The following is a 16,664-nucleotide window of genomic DNA, read 5'->3' as shown; positions in this document are numbered from 1 at the left end:
GTGTAGCCCTGGCCCTTTGGCGGGGGAGGGGGGGTGCCTTAGGCTCTCTGGGTGGGTGAAAGGAATGCGGCTGAGACCCCCCTCCAAGCCCTGCCGTGTGGGCTCTGTGGCAGGGAGGAACTCTGGAGAATGTCGCCCATGTGCCCCCTTTCCTCAGGTCATCGACAAGAGCAAGCGGGATCCCTCAGAAGAGATTGAGATTCTTCTGCGGTACGGGCAGCACCCCAACATCATCACGCTGAAAGATGTGAGTGGGAGGGTCCTTGAGACCGGGATGGGGCCTGGGGCGCTCAACTCTGGGAGCTGTCTCAGGACTGCCATTCCTTTGACTTCGGATTTTCCTCTGCTCGTGGGAGGGAAGGATCTTTGTGCCTCCAGTCTGGCTGCGCCCCAAGGCTCTCCACTTCCGACTCGGGCCTTCTCTGACCGCTTTCCTGCCCCTTGGGGGACCAGGGCCAATATCCTCCTGTCTAGGGAGGACAGAGGCCCAGAGAAGTGGCCCCACGAGGGCCACTGAAGCACGGAGCAGAACACATATCCAAGGCTCATGTCCTTCTTTCCTGGCCTGGTGAACGGGTAACCAAGGGACCCAGGCCTGGCATGGAGGGGAGGGCCCTGACGGTGAGGTCTCTGACAGGTGTACGATGATGGCAAACATGTGTACCTGGTGACAGAGCTGATGCGGGGTGGGGAGCTGCTAGACAAGATCTTGCGGCAGAAATTCTTCTCAGAGCGGGAGGCCAGCTTTGTCCTGCACACCATCAGCAAAACCGTGGAGTACCTGCACTCCCAGGGGGTAAGTCCGCGGTAGGGGGCAGCCAGTGGGGATGGCGGGCTGCTGAGGGTCTTACCATCAGCAGAGTGCATGAGCCATGGCTGGCCCAGGCAGGAGCTGTCTTCAGGCAGCCAGCCAGAGGGGAGACGATGGGTGGTGGGGGGGGTAAGGAGATGGATGTAAGGAAGGGAAGGAGGGAGAGATGAGGCCGGGTGGTGAAAAGGAATGTTAACACAGTCCTTGCTGCGTGCCCGGCACCATGTTAAGTTCTTTCCTTACGCTATCTCAGCTGATTTTCACAACAGACCTAGGAGGTAGGTACTGTTATTGGCTCCACTTTACAGGTAAGAAGACCAAGGCTCAGAGATGTGAGGTGACTTGCCCAAGGTCACACAGCCAGAGAAGAATAGAGCCAGAATGTCTGACTGAGGAACGTGGTTGAGGGGCTGCAGAGCGGGTGTGGGTCTGTGAGTTAGGAAGCTGCAGGGTCAGCAGGGAGTTGAATCTGGTTGGGGGTTCGGCTGCTAGGACAGAGGAGGTGGATGCAGGAGGAAATGCTGCGGGAAAGACAGCAGGTGCTGGAGAAGAGGTATTTGTCCAAACCATACGACTTGGCCTTTATCATTGCATGGGATGGAGGTGGAAGATTTCCTGTGGTGTGTATAGAAGCTGAAAATAGAGTTAGCGTGAGTTTCTCTCTGGACAAGATGATGTTTTGGGGTGCTCGCGGTCAGACAGCCTTGGGGTTAAGAATGCAGGTTCTGGAATCCAGTGATCGGCTGTGTCCAAGTCCTGTGTGTACTGTTGGGAAGGCCTCTCACCTCTGAGCCGTTTCCTCATCTGCGAACTCAGGACAGCGGGAGCTGCCACCTCGCTGCCCTTGGAAGGCTCCGCGGGCCACAGCAGCCCCGTGGAAAATGCTGCCTAGGGAGGAATAGGGCCAGATCATTGCTGTGCCTTTTTTTTTTTAAATTAACTTTCTATTGTCAAAATTTTTAAGTATATACAAAACTATGAGAAGAGTATAATGAACCTCCAGATCCCATCACCCAGATTAAAGAATTGTTGAGATTTTTATCTCCTTTCTACCCTCTCTCCCTCCCTCTCTTTCTTTTCTTTTTTCTTTCTTCCCTTTTCCTTCCTTCCTTCTTTCATTCCTTCCTCTTCTTCCTTCCCTCTCTTTCTTTCTTTTTTTGTTGTTGCTGAAGTATTTCTCCCAACCTTTTATTGAGGAAAACATTCAAATCTATAGAAAAGTTAAAAGAATCTTATGAAAACCATTTCTCTTCTAGATTCACCAAATCTTAACAGTCTGCCACATTTTCTTTATCTCTGTTTCTGTCTTTGTCTCTACCTCTATATCCTTATCTCTGCATATAAATATATATTTTTACAGATGCATTTGAAAGGAAGTTACAGACATTATGACACTTGACCCATAAATACCTATAATTAAAGTATTTTAAAGCATATCTCAGACCTCACACAATCTTAGTTGTATATCTCTAACCCTAAAAAAGACTTTTTTTTCATAACAACTCTCAAAATTAACAATTACTTGTGTTCACATAGTACCTAGTCAGTAGATACATTTCCCTATTGTCCTTTCAAAAAATCTTTTTGCCATTAGTATATTGGAATCACAATCTCTGTAAGATTTACACCTTTCCTTCACTTGTTAAATCCCTTAAGTCTCTTTTCAAAAACGGAGATAAATTTTGCACACGGTAGAGCTTAAGTGTATAACCCGAAGAGTTTTGTTAAATATATACATCCACATAACCTCCATAGTAAAACCTCCCTTTTTTATGCCGCTGACTAGTTGAAGAGATCAGTTCTGTGGAATGTCCCACATTCTGAATGTGTCTGTTTGCTTCCTTATGGCATCATTTTTTTAAAAGCATTCTCTTTTGTTTTTAAGATTTTATTTATTTTTGAGAGAGAGAGAGAGAGAGCACGAGTGGGGGGAGGGGCAGAGGAAGAAGCAGACCCTACTGAGCAGGGAGCCCAACTGGGGACTCGAGCCCAGGACCCTGGGATCATGACCTGGGCCGAAGGCAGACGCTTAACCGACTGAACCACCCAGGTGCCCTATGGCATCATTTAAATTGTTTCTCTATTGCCTGTATTTCTAAAATCTTAATTATATTCTGCTTCAACTTCTTTTCAGAAGCAAGGAGTTAGAAAACACTTCATGGGAGGTGTGGTGTACTTCACACGGCATCACATCCCCAAGCACAGCGTCACTTTGCCCCCATTAGTCATTGGTGCCCTCAGGTGGTAACAGTCTAGGGATGGGTGAATGGGTGGCAGGCAGGGGGTGAGCCCGACGGTGTACTGTGAAGACCCTCACCAACCTCTCATGCAATGGTTTCATCCTTTCACGATCTTTGCCTGCATCAGTCAGTTCATTAGGGTTTGCAAAGATGGCCATGTCTGATTCGGTCTAATTTATGAGGGGGATTCTTTTGTAAAAAAGAATCAGAGTGGGATGCCTGGGTGGCTCAGTCGGTTAAGCGTCTGCCTTCGGCTCAGGTCATGATCCCAGGGTCCTGGGATCGAGTCCCACATCGGGCTCCTTGCTTGGCGGAGAGCCTGCTTCTCCCTCTGCCTCTGCCTGCCGCTCCCCCTGCTTGTGCTCTCTCTCTCTCTGACAAAAAAAGTAAGTAAAATCTTTAAAAAAAAAAAAAAAATCAGAGCTTCAATTTGGTTACCACATGTACCGTTTTAATGGTCATGTTCGAAGTGGTTTTGGCTTTTGAAATGGCCAGTGCAAATAGACTAATATTTAAATATGTCAGGTCAGGTAGTAAATGTTTCCTTTTCCTGTTTTGTTCTCAAGTGAGTACTAGTTAAAGTTACCCCCAAGAAGGTTTAGAAGACAGAGCCAAAGCAGTGAGTTTCCAATGGGTCAAGCTCAAAGCAAGGAAGGACTTTGTAGAGTGAGAGCTGCCTCCTCTACTAAGGACATATAAACTCCAAGTACAGACAACCACGTGGGGGGGCAGTGTTATGGGAGAAAGTGGTCTCTTTCCCAATGTTGCGAGTCTGTGGGTCTCTAAAGTTTCTGGCCCTTTCCAAATACCAGGGGAGATGATGAGGAAATGGGAAACTCTCATTGAGGTATTTGGAGGGAGATTCTTTGAGCTGATTATGAATTGGCAGTATCTGTGGTTTAGAAGCTGGGACTCTCCTAAGAGGGATGGGAAGGGGATGACCAGCAACAGGGTCCACTGGGACTTTCTATTTGTTTTAATGTTACCTTTTTATTGAAGTATGACATAAACACGAATCCCAACGTTCAAGTCAGTAAATTTTCAGAAAGTGAATACACCCACATAACCGGCACCCAGATCAAGAATCAAAGCTTTTGGGGCGCCTGGGTGGCTCAGTCATTAGGCGTCTGCCTTCGGCTCAGGTCATGATCCCGGGGTCCTGGGATGGAGCCCCGCATCAGGCTCCCTGCTCCGCGGGAAGCCTGCTTCTCCCTCTCCCACTCCCCCTGCTTGTGTTCCCTCTCTCGCTGTGTCTCTCTCTGTCATATAAATAAATAAAATCTTAAAGAAAAAAAAAAATCAGAGCTTTTCCAGTTTCCCCGAATTCCGTCATATCCCTGCCAGTCCCTGCCCCCTTCCCAAGGATGACCATTCTAAGCTAACTGCTAACAGCTTCGATTCGTTTTGCTTGTCTTTGAATTTTACAAACACCTCCCTCCCCTGTTGCCTCTGGCTCTGCGAATCCTCCACGTCGTCGTGCGGCTGTCGCTCCCTCATCCTCATTGCGGTGTAACTTCTGCTGTGTGAACAGACAATGCTTCTGTGGTCCCTTCTGCTGTTAAGGGACTCTGGATTGTTATTAGTTTTCGATGATGACAAGTAAATAATGCTGCCGTGACATTCTAGCGCTTGTCTTTTGGTGACCACCCATGGGTATTGTGACGCTGTGTGCACACCTAGCAGTGGACCCTCCGGGTTGCAGTGTGTGTGTATGTGTGTGTGTGTATGTTCATCTTTAGCAGCTGATGCCAAACAGTTCTCCAAAGCTGTTTTGCCCGCTTACAGCCCCTCCAGAGCGTGCGGGAGTTCTGGTCCTTGCCCAGGCTTGGGTTATGGCATGGCTTGAATCCTAGCTGTTCCGGTAGGTGGGGAGGGCTTTCTCGTTGCTGTTTTCATTTGCATTTCCCTGATGACCAGTGAAGTTGAGCCCCTCTTTGTGTGTTTATTGTCATTTTGGATAGCCTCTTTCATGAATTGCCTGTTCAAGTCCTATGTTTATTTTTAAAAATTGGGTTGTCTGTCTTTTTCATCTTATTTTGCAAGAGTTCTTTATTGAACACATGGAGTCCTTTTATGCCTAGCTTCCCTCATGTTGTCGCCAGAAGGGCCCCACTGAGCCCGGGACAGCCTGTTGGAGAAGTCAGTAGAGAGTCACACTTTGGCTTCTCTGTTTAACCAGATGATTTACATAAAAGAACTTCAGTGTGTGTGTGTGTGTGTGTGTGTGTGTGTGTGTGTGTGGCTGGTCCCAGGCGCCACATCCTCCAGTGACGGGGAGGACGACAGAGGTGGCTGCTAATGGTAGCGGGCGCTACACAGCAGTTCCCACAGGCCAGACAGAGTTCTAAGCACTTTACATACCAACTCACCTAACTGTTCCGACAGACAGTTGGAAGTGGGGACTGTCATCATGCCCATTGTAGAGGTGAGGGAGCTGAGGCTCAGGGGTAAGTAAAAGTCTCCTCGCTAATCCGGCTTCCCAGTCCTCTAGTTTGCCCGTCCTTGTTGTCCTCTAATCTTATGTGCTTCTTTTTTTAAAGATTTTATTTATTTGGGGTGCCTGGGTGGCTTAGTCATTTAATCGCCTGCCTTCAGCTCAGGTCATGATCCCAAGGTCCTGGGGTTGAGCCCCGCATCAGGCTCCTTGCTCAACAGAGAGTCTGCTTCTCCCTCTCCCTCTGCTCCTCCTGCCTGCTCATGCTCTCTCACTCTCTCTCTCTCTCCCTCAAATAAATATTTGAGGGAGAGAGAGAGAGAGAGCGTGTGCGCGAGCACACGAGCAGGGGGAGCGGCAGAGGGAGAGGGAGAAGCAGGCTCCCCACCGAGCAGGGAGCCCGATGCGGGGCTGGACCCCAGGACCCTGGGATCATGATGTGAGCTGAAGGCAGCCGCCCAAACGACCGAGCCAGCCAGGCGCCCCTTTGAGTGCTTCTTAACAAGCGCGCTCTGTAGCTTAAGGTCCAGCCCGGCGGTGGGGTCAGCCCGGGGAGTGCTGGAGTCACTGTGACCACAGCTGCCATTTCCCAAGCCCGGCGCTAAATAGTCCCGGTACATAACTCATATACTCATATGCTCCTTCTGGCCTCAGCACTATCACCAGCCCCATTTCCCAGGTGAGAAAACTGAGGTCTAGAGAGCTTAAGTGACACGCCCAAGATCACACAGGCTGCTAAAGGCAGGATTCGCACTCTGGCCCGACTGAAATCACAGCTCTGCCAGAGGCCGCAGCCTACTGCTCGCTGGCTGCATTTGACCTGCATGCGCATTTTGTTTGGCCTGCAGGCTTGGGGTGGTTTCTTTGCTTTGGGTTTGGTTGAGTCGGGTAACTGGGCTCCTTTTGAAACCTGGGCCTGAGTTGCCACGCGGGGACTGTCAGCTGGAGTGGAGTAGGTCACAGCTGCCCCCTAGACTGGTTGGCCTGGCTCCGTCTCGGCCTGGCTTCGCTCCTCGCTTGCCCCGCCTGTTGTGGTCTTCAGGGCAGGGGGATGGGAGCCTGCGCTACCCCTCCCCCCACACACACCCGGGGTTGGGGGGGACAGGTATCAGAATCACCGGGCCGGGGGGCTTCCTGCTGTAGTGAGCCACAGTACCTGGAGGCGTTTGCCGCTTCTCTGTGTTGTGTGACGGCAGGATAAAGAGCGAAAACTTCCGTATCCCAGTTTCCCAAAAGTGTCATTGTCACACCAAACTGCAAACTGTGGAATTAAGGTCAGAGCTGGGTTCAAGCCCTACCTCTGCTTCTTGTTTACATGAGCAAGTCCATTCTCTTCTCACAGCCCTGGCTTCCTTCTCTGGAGAATAGAGCCGGCAGTCCCTGCCCTGCCCACTGACCTAGGCATCACGGCAGCCCCCGTGAGACCATGGGCAGGAGAATACTTTGGAAACCAGGAAGATCACTCATACCCTCAGCCAGGCTGAGCATCCCTGACCTCTGGAAAGCTTGGCTGGGCCCTCCGCAGGGAAGAGAGTCTACATTCTTGGGGTCTGGCCTTGTCTTTGGGGCCATATGATTGTATCAGAAGGACAGAGCCCTAGGAGCTGGTCAGGCACAGCCCAGGAAGGGGCTTCCCAAGAGTGTGGATACAGTTCGCAGGTGTCACCCAGACCACCCTGCCGGTGTAGCCCTCTCCTCATCCGGCACTGTGCCCTCTGTGGAGGTAGACTGTCAGGGCCATGTCTACCCTCCAACCTACCTGCCCCACAGGCACCTGCTAGAGGGCTTGGGGCTCAACTGGGGCTATGAAAGGATCATCTCATAAAGCCAGCTAATCTGTGAGAGTCAACTAACCTCACCTGCAAGATCTCTATGTGTTTTAGAGGTGGATTTGTTCATTCATTGCACAGAGTTCACTTAGCATTTGCTCTGTGCTGGGGTGCTAGAGGTGAGCAGCCATTCCACAGACAGATACGGTTATGGTCGAGGGAGCCTCCACTGGCCTGAGCTCAGGACACTTGAGGGGTTGTGGTGGACAGTGAGGCTGGAATGGATAACTGAGCCTCCCACACCAGGATGGGGACTTTGGGCTTTATCTTGCAGGTAGTAGGGAGCCATTGAAGGTTTTTGTCAACACCCTATTAGCTTATGGGAGGAGGAGCAAGAGGGTGAGACCGAGTTTAGTCTGGGATGTGTTGGGTTCGAGGGTCTGTGGAACATTCAGTGGTTGATCTCTGGCAAGCAGCTATATGATTCTGGACTCAGGAAAGTTCTGGGCTAGGGTTGGCGATCTGAGAGTTGTCGATAATGAGGTAATGGAGGATTGGCTCTACATAGAACCCTACAGAGGGACGGGGGGAGGATGGAAAGTGGAGTGGTTCAGCCCTCAGATTACAGAGGAGCAGAGGGGGGCCAGAGGAGTCATTTGCTTCAGGCCCGAATGACATTGGACAGATGCTCCTTGAATACCTACTGTGTGCTAGGAACTGTTTTAACTGTTGAGATACAGCAGTGGACAAAACACTCATGGAACTTATATTCCAGTGGGTGGATTCAGAAAAACAATTAAGTAAATATTATGTCAAATGGAGGTAAATGCTATGGATAAAAATAAAGCAGGATGAGGAGCCTAAGGAGTACTGGTTGGTATTTGCTATTTTATATGGAATGGTCCAGGGAAGTCCCCACCGATAAGGTAACATTTGAGCTGAGACCTGAAAGAAACAAGAGAATGAGCCAGGCAGATGCTTGAGGGAAGAATGTTCCTGAAAGTGGGAACAGTGAGTGCAAAGGCCCTGAGGCAGGAGTGTGCTTGGCATGTTGAAGGAAGTGCAGAGACTGGTGTGGTTGAAGCTGATTGAGCAAGGAGGAGGGTGCTAGAGGACAACAGAGTGCAAGAGATGTGGGTGAGGGGCAGGGGAAAGATCAGGTGGGGCCATGTAGGCCTTTGGAAGGACTCTGCCTCTTAAAAGGGGAAGCCTTGGGGGGGTTCCAGCCAGGATGACATGATCTGACTTAATTTAACAGGATCCCTCTGGCTGCTGTATGTATGTATGTTTTGTTTTTTTTTTTTAAGATTTTATTTATTTATTTGAGAGAGAGAATGAGATAGAGCATGAGAGGGGGGAGGGTCGGGAGGGTCAGAGAGAGAAGCAGACTCCCTGCTGAGCAGGGAGCCCGATGTGGGACTCGATTCCGGGACTCCAGGATCATGACCTGAGCCGAAGGCAGTCGCTTAACCAACTGAGCCACCCAGGCGCCCTGTATGTATGTATTTTTAAAAAAGATTATTTATTTGAAAGAGAGAGAGAGAGCGTGCACACAAGCAAGGGGAGCTGCAGAGGGAGAGGGAGAAGCAGGCTCCCCTCTGAGCAGGGAGCCCGACACGGGGCTCGATCCCAGGACCCCGGGTCATGACCTGAGCCGAAGGCAGACGCTTAACCAACTGAGCCACCCAGGCGCCCTGGCTGCTGTATTTAGGACTGTAGGAGGCAGGACAGAAGCAGGGAGACCAGTTAGGAGGTGGTTGCCGTAACACAGGTGAGGGATGATAGCGTCCCTGGTTGGGATCAGTGCTGCCAGTAGAGGGGTTGAAAAGTGGTTGGGCTCTGGATATATTTCAGTGGTAGAGACAGCAGAGCTTACTGATGCCTTGATTGAGGAATATAAGAAACAAAGAGGAATTGAGGAGGACTCAAGATTTTGACCCAAGCAATGGGAAGCATCGGTGGAGTTGTCTTTAGGGAGAAAACTGTGATGAGCAGACTTGAGGGGAGAAATAAGTAGAGTTTGGTGTGGACAGGTGAAATTAGGGCTGCCTCGCAGACATCCACACGAAATTCAAGTCGGCAGTACCAGCAGCACTAAGGGCCCCATTTCAGCCCCTTCCCTTCCTTTCAGATTCTGGGTCCTTCTGTCCCTCTCTGGGCCCGTCTTCCTAACTGTCTCATCCCTGGCAGTTGACCTGGGCCACTAGCAGCCTGCCCACACTGAGAACTGACCGGACCCCCTGCCCCTAGGTTGTTCATAGGGACCTCAAGCCCAGCAACATCCTGTACGTGGACGAGTCTGGGAACCCCGAGTGCCTGCGAATCTGCGACTTCGGCTTTGCCAAGCAGCTGCGGGCTGAGAATGGGCTCCTCATGACACCTTGCTACACTGCCAACTTTGTGGCCCCCGAGGTGAGTGCTCCGGGGAGCCGGGCACGGGAGGCCTTGTGCCCTCTTACAGAGGCCCCACGTGGGCCAGGATTCCAGTCTGTATGGTCTTGGCTTCGGTACCAAGGGAGGATCCAGCCCATGGTTGGGATCCTTGTCCTGCCCTTTGGGGAGCAGCACACGAGCATATGGGGCCACTTGCTGCTGCCCCCCAGACTAACCACCCTCGCCTGCCTTCCTTCCTGCCAGGTGCTGAAACGCCAGGGCTACGACGAAGGCTGCGACATCTGGAGCCTGGGCGTTCTGCTGTACACCATGCTGGCGGGGTGAGCGGCCCCTCCCCCGGCCCTCCGTCCAGCCCTAGTGCACAGGCGGGGCTGGTGCCTGGCTGAGGGGAGAGACTCAGCCCTGCCTTTGGGCTGAGACACCACCCTGGGGAGTACCCAGCCTGAAGGGAGAAACAGCGCCCGACCCCCACCCCTAGCCCCAGGGTGGAGGCCAGAGGCTATACCCCAACTGGGTGGACTTTTCTCCAGATACACTCCATTTGCCAATGGACCCAGTGACACACCGGAGGAAATCCTGACCCGGATCGGCAGTGGGAAGTTCACCCTGAGTGGGGGAAATTGGAACACAGTTTCAGAGACAGCCAAGGTGAGTCTGTGAGGCCCAGCTCATTTGGGGTGGGGAGGCAGGGTCCCATCCCAGGGCTTTTTAGCAGTTCATGAAGAGGTAACCTGCAACCTCGTTTCTTCAAGTGGAATGTTCCACAAATCGCTGTTGCTATATTTCTCCAAGTGGAAGGTTCCCAGGCAGACTGCCGTCCTACCTTGTTTGGACAACTTGGTGATCATTCACAGCCCTTCCCATGTTCTGAGCCCTGCGAGGGGACAGAGGCTGCATAATCACAGCCCTTGCCTTGAGGGAACCAGGTGTGGGGAGAGATCGGGGCTTGCATACAAGGAACAGAGATGCCAGGCAGCAGAGAAAGGCAAGTCCTCCTCCAGGGGTGCAGGCTCTGGAGGCATGGAGCCGAGCTACCGACCACGTCAAGCAGAGAGGCCTTCTCAGAGGAGGGAGCATTTGAGCTCTCAGTATTAGCAAGCTTCCAGTTATGGGAGCCTCTGTGCCAGACAACGGGTCGAGCCCTTAATAAATAGTGCCTCATATCAGCCTTATGAGGCAGATATTGTTGCCCTCCCTCTTTCTCAGAGGGGAAACTGAGGCTCGGAGTGTTGAAGTAATCTGCCCAGGATACTCACTTGATCAGCAGGAGAGGCCAGTTTGGAACCTGAGTCTGCCTGATCTCAATCTTAGGTTCTCCCCACCTTCCTGCATGGCTTCTAGAAGGTGAAATAGAAAGGAAAGGACATTCCAGGAAGAAGTCCCAAAGAAGGGCATGTGCTTGGGGAGGCCTTGGAGTGATGTGGAGGATGGATTACAGGGGCGACCGGGAGGGTTCAGGCTGGAGACGGCGGGAGACGGCGGGAGATGGCAGGAGGGGGCCGCTCGCCCGCTTCTCATCAGGGGGCACAGCTGTGTGCTCCGCTGCCAACTCCACCAACCGTCTTGTCCGCCGCGCCCGCAGGACCTGGTGTCCAAGATGCTGCACGTGGACCCTCACCAGCGCCTCACAGCCAAGCAGGTCCTGCAGCACCCATGGATCACCCAGAAAGACAAGCTCCCTCAGAGCCAGCTGTCCCACCAGGACCTGCAACTTGTGAAGGTACGGCCACTCCGGGCTGCTGGGCCTCTGGGGGCCCAGGCCAGGGTTCCAAGGGCAAGAACTTGGGCGGCATAGGCTGCAGATGCCGTATCTATCTGTCCTCAGGGAGCTCCCGTGTAATATGCGAGGGTGTCCACGGTCCTCTGGGGGACCCAGGCTCTGACCTGTGAAGCCTCCAGTCTGATGGAGGAGGCAGGACTGCTGACCGTGAAGGACCGCCAAGGCTGGATTAACAGGGGGCCGGGCGGGTGTGGAACACTGAGAGCGGCTGGGGTGCGCGTGTCCCCGCACCGGCCGCCGTTGTGGTCTGACCGCCCCGCTTCTCTCCCAGGGGGCCATGGCAGCTACCTACTCCGCACTCAACAGCTCCAAGCCCACCCCTCAGCTGAAGCCCATCGAGTCATCGATCCTGGCCCAGCGGCGGGTGAGGAAGCTGCCGTCCACCACCCTGTGAGAAGCCAGAGCGTCCGGGCCGCAGGGCGGCGCTGGCTCGATGGAGGCCGCATACTTCCCAGACGGAGCAGGCCTGAGTCACGGGGCCAGCGGGAGCGGAGCCCCAAGGGGCCCAGGAAGCAGCCAGCCCAGATCACCCCCACCGAGGGTGTGAGAAGTGCCTTCTCCTTCCCCAGGATGGACTCTTCTCGGCTCATGCTCTGCTGGTTGAAATCAATTCACTGTACAAACTCATCTTTTTTTAAGGAAAAAAATGGCAAAAACCGCCATGGATTTTTTACAAGATCCATTTGCCTTTCTGGGAGCAGAAATAGCCAGTGCAGCCCCAGGAGGGGCACTGAGTCACACCAAGGCTCTCTGCGGCTGAGCATCCTTAGAGCTTTGGTATCCTACCCCGGGGCACCCCACGACGGGCCATCTGCAGCCATCTGCAGCCATCTGCACGTACCTCCGAGGCAGTCCGGCACCACCTTCCAGAGCCCTCGGCTGTTTAGCAGAACCTGCTCTATTCGCAGTCAGCTCCTTTTCCGTTCTGTTCTGCTGGCGGGTGGCGGGGTCGCTCTAAACCTCTTTCTGCTGGAAGAGAGGACCAGGACCCCGGGGCCCCCAGCTCAGGCACCAGCATCTACACCGGCTCCGCCAGGGGGTTCCCCGCAGGGAGATGGGGCAGCCGCAGGAGGAGGATCCAGGAAGCACTTTTGGGCGGACTTGTGTTGGAGTCTGCTCCAGGACAGAGTTCACAGGAGGCCTGTGGGGCGGGCCGAGAGAGGCAGGGGCTCTTTTTCATTTCTTCCTCAGCTGGTTACTCAGGGTTCATCTGTCCACGGCCTTTCTAATAAATTTGCAGTTGAGTTGAAGCACGCTCGCCTCCGCTTTTCATCCCTGAATTTCCCCTCTCTGCTACTGGGTGTTGAGGACTTTGGCAGCAACAAGAAATGGACCCGGGCCAATGAGCCCAGCTGCTTGGAGCTCAGGTCATTTGGGGAGCATGTGGGAGTCCCACCGGCCCTTCCTGCGTATTCCTGCCAGGGGATTCCATTATGGTATTAATAAGAGTCATGGTATTATTAGCCCCCAGCGACCAAGTGCCAGGCACTGTGCCTGGGCCTTACATGTATATCTCGTTTAATGCTAGTCTATTATCAACTCTGTTTATAGATGGGGAAACAGAGGCTCAGAGAGGGGAATGACGTTTTGTCCACACTAAGTATTTTCTGAGCACCCACCTTGGCCCTGCTCCAGATACTGGGGAAGCAAGTAGAAAACAAGGTCATTGTTTTCATGGGTCTTTCCTCCTAATAGGGGAAATGGACAATTAACAAACTGAGGTCAGCTATGGATAAGACATCCGCAGAATTAAATTGGGATAGGAGATGGCATGATCAGGAAGGCCTCTTTGGGGAGGTGACCCAGAAGCTGAGATTGAATGATAAGGGGCTCTCCAAGACTGGGAGGCGGGGCAGAGTGCGCAGCAAAGGAGGTGGGCATGGAAACACTGTTTCCAAGGAGGAAACAGCCTGGGCATGCTCAGGGAGGGACCAAAGAGAAGCCAAAGTGGTTGTGATATCAGAGCCAGGGGGTTTGCGTGAGATGAGGTTGGAAAGGAAGGTGGGGCTGGTCATGCTGGGCTTTGTGGCCCAGGGAAAGGGATTAGGGTTTAATTCCAAGTAAAATGTAAGCTCCTAGAAGAATTTAAGCAGAAGAGTGACATGATTTGATTTACATTTTTAAAAGATGGCTCTGACTCATGTGTAGAGAGTTAATGGGGGGACGGGGGAGGCAGGAAGCAGAGTGACGGATCGGTGGCTACTGCCGTGGCTCAGATGAGAGATGGGGTGGCCTGGACTAGGAAAGTGGGAGAGGGCATGGGGAGGGAGTGAACAGGCAGGATATGCTTTATAAGTAAAGTAGACAGCATTTATTGGCAGTTTGGATAGAGAGACTAAGAGAGAAAGGAGATTCTTACGGTATCTTCCAGATTTTTGACTTGAGCAGTTGAGCACGGAGGGAAATGTGGAGGAACAGGTTTGAGAATTCTGTGGGAGATACCTTTTAAATACCCAAGTAGAGATGTCAACTAAGAGTTGTAACCAGAAGTTGGAGTTCTGGAGAGAGGTCTGGATTGGACGTATAAATCTTGGAGTCACTAGCTGGGAGGAAGTTTATAGAGCCAAGAGGCTGGGCTTTTCCAAGTGTGGCCCACAGACCAGCAGCAGCAGCATCTGGGAACTTGGTAGAAACACGGAATCTCAGCCCCATCCCCAGACCTACTCAGTCAGATTCTACATTTGAACAAGATCGGCATACGGTTTGTGTGCACACTGAAGTTTGAGAAGTGCTGTTGTAGGGACTGAGAGCAGAGAAGAAAAGGGACTGCCACTGAGCCCCGGAGCATGCTAGCACTTCAAGGTGGCACTGAACACCCACTGAGACACACAGTGCTGAGCCCCTGACCTGGGTATGTTCCACTCCCCTGAGACTCAATTTCTCCATCTGTGCAGTGAAACCAACATGTCCTGCCCTGCCCACTGCCCAAGGTTGTCCATCCTGGGCCTCTTCACCCCAGCTGGAATCCTGAGCATCATCCCTGGCCCCTTCCCCCACTTCCCACATCCCATCTGCATCCTGGCCCCATCAATTCTGTCTCCTAAAATATTTGGGGGATTTAGCCCCTCCTCTCCATCCTCCCTGTCCTCATATTTTTGTTCTTTGCCACAGCCTACTAATTCCCTCCAGTCTTTTGTGTTCCCAACATCCTCCATTTAGAATTACAAATCTGACCCAGCATCTGCCCTGGAGTGGCTCCTCATAGTCCACAAGATAGAGCTCAGGCTGACAGTATCCTGTGTGATCTGGCCCTTGCTGAGCATCAGCTCTCATAACCTATCCTCATACTGCTCACAAAACCTGAACTGCCATGCTTCTGCCTCCCTTGGATTCTGCTGCTATGTGTTCTGGTTGACTTTTACTCATTCTTTAGGAAAATTTGAATGACACTTCCAAGAAACCAACTAGCATACCCCACACAGACTTTGGCAGTCCTCCTTTGGGATCCCCAGATACCCTCATGTTCCATTTCTTTGTACGTCACACTGTTTGGAAACAGCTGATGATGTCTTCCTCCCCTCCCCCACACCAGACTGAACTTGAGGATATGGACTATGTTTTGTTCATTTTGTACCCCAAGCACCTAGCACCGGGCCTGGCACACAATATTTTGGTCCTTAGCTGGCATTTGTTGAATGGGTCAGCACAAGAGAAAGCAGGAACGGTGGACTTGATGGTGGGTGGTACTAGAGGAAGCATAGAAACTACGTCCTCAGAGTTGCAGGAGCCTGGAAAGGCATCTGGGGAGGAGGAAGAGAAGCTGGTGCTCTGAGGCCCAGAGCAGTTAATGTCCTGTCCCAGGCACCAAAGGGAAGATTCAAGAACCAGGAATTGGTGATGGGTAGGGTGGGAGCCCATAGGTGTTTTCTCAGCAGCTAAACTCTAAAGCATAAAATACTTTACCTCTCTGAGCCTTGGTTTCCCTACTTGCTAAATGGGATCATTATTTCATGTCCATCTCACAGCGTACCTGAAGATCAATGAGCAAGTGAATATGAACATGTTTAGGAAGTTAAAAGAGCAGCTTGTACCATTAAGCTTGTTCTAATTTTCACAAAGTCAAGACAACTCCCAAGAACTCAATGGACTCCAGAAACAGTTCCCAGCTGCCAGCATCTCAGCTAGGAACTTCCTTCTCTTGAGTGCTGACTCCCTGGGTAAAACCCACTAATAGAAATAACCTGGCTTGGGGAAACAAATTGTCAATCCATGTGTCCCTAAATTCTAGAGTCACTTTTCCCTTTAATGCTCAATAAAAATCCCTGAGCGCCTACCCTGTAAGACACCCCTTCCCATGAGATATTGGCTCCCATCCGTTAAACAAATACTAGGGGCGCCTGGGTGGCTTATCCCGACTCTCGGATATCGGCTCAGGTCATGATCTCAGGGTTGTGTGAGTGCACAGCCTGCTTAAGATCCTCTCTCTCCTGGGGTGCCTGTGGGGCTGAGTTGGCTGGGCATCCGACCCTTGGTTTAAACTCAGGTCTTGATCTCATGGGTCGTGGGATGGAGCCCCACGTTGGGCTCCGAGCTCAGATTCTCTCTCTCTGCCCCTCCTCCCCTCTCTCCCTCTCTAAAAACTAAATAAATAAAGGAATACTATGTGGAAGTGCTGGGCACCAAGTGTTTTCCTTGCTTTACTTCATTTGATCCTCATGTGAAGGAGAAATGATTAATTCCACGTCATACATGAGAAAACTGAGGCTTGGAGGTTGATTTACCCAAGGACATGGGTGAGTGGCAGAGCAGAACTCAAAACGACGTCTGTGTGATTCTGAAACTCACTCAACGAGTGTGCTGTCCCATCTCTCTGCTTCCGAGAATGCCCCAAATCTACTTAAATGTTCCACAGATCTGTCTCGTGTGGTCATAAACGTTTCTATAATACTGGGGTCTGGTCTCCATTAGAGGATGTAGTTGTTAGGCAGTTACATTTCCCAGCTGGCAAACAACAGAGAATATGCTGGAAAATGCGGGGAGTTTCCTATGCACAGTCTCATAAGGTAGTGAGTTCCCCATCGCCTGGGCTGCACTCACACAGAACTAATGAGCCTTGTCCGGATCTTAGAAGAGATTCTAAGTCCCCAGTCCGGGACTGTTTAAATGGTCTTACACGTCCCCCCTGAGTCAGAGACTCAGATTCTCAGTTGTTGGCACAGGCCTCAAAGTCCCTGAGCATTTCTTGCATTTTACCCACTATGTACCATGTTCTCCATGATCGTTTCTAAGCAGGCAA

At 51.8% G+C, this 16,664-nt stretch overlaps 1 protein-coding gene across 4 annotated transcripts in view; it reads left to right on the top strand.

The window, feature by feature from the left end:
- The window catches only part of RPS6KA1 (ribosomal protein S6 kinase A1), a 38,312-nt gene extending 25,631 nt beyond the window's left edge, over positions 1–12,681 (top strand). For all 4 annotated transcript variants that reach the window (XM_036089391.2, XM_036089392.2, XM_078073602.1 and 1 more), the window contains 7 exons: positions 158–247; positions 638–796; positions 9,505–9,666; positions 9,892–9,968; positions 10,179–10,296; positions 11,231–11,368; positions 11,700–12,681. In XM_036089391.2, coding sequence (XP_035945284.1) covers positions 158–247; positions 638–796; positions 9,505–9,666; positions 9,892–9,968; positions 10,179–10,296; positions 11,231–11,368; positions 11,700–11,822 — 867 coding nt within the window. In that variant the 3' untranslated portion in view covers positions 11,823–12,681. The remainder of the gene's footprint in view (positions 1–157; positions 248–637; positions 797–9,504; positions 9,667–9,891; positions 9,969–10,178; positions 10,297–11,230; positions 11,369–11,699) is intronic.
- The last annotated feature ends 3,983 nt before the right edge of the window (positions 12,682–16,664 follow it).

Source organism: Halichoerus grypus, chromosome 5 (genome assembly GCF_964656455.1).
Source record: "Halichoerus grypus chromosome 5, mHalGry1.hap1.1, whole genome shotgun sequence".
Taxonomy (NCBI): domain Eukaryota; kingdom Metazoa; phylum Chordata; class Mammalia; order Carnivora; family Phocidae; genus Halichoerus; species Halichoerus grypus.
Note: the sequence above shows the minus strand (reverse complement) of the source record. Positions and strands in the feature narration are given on the sequence as shown.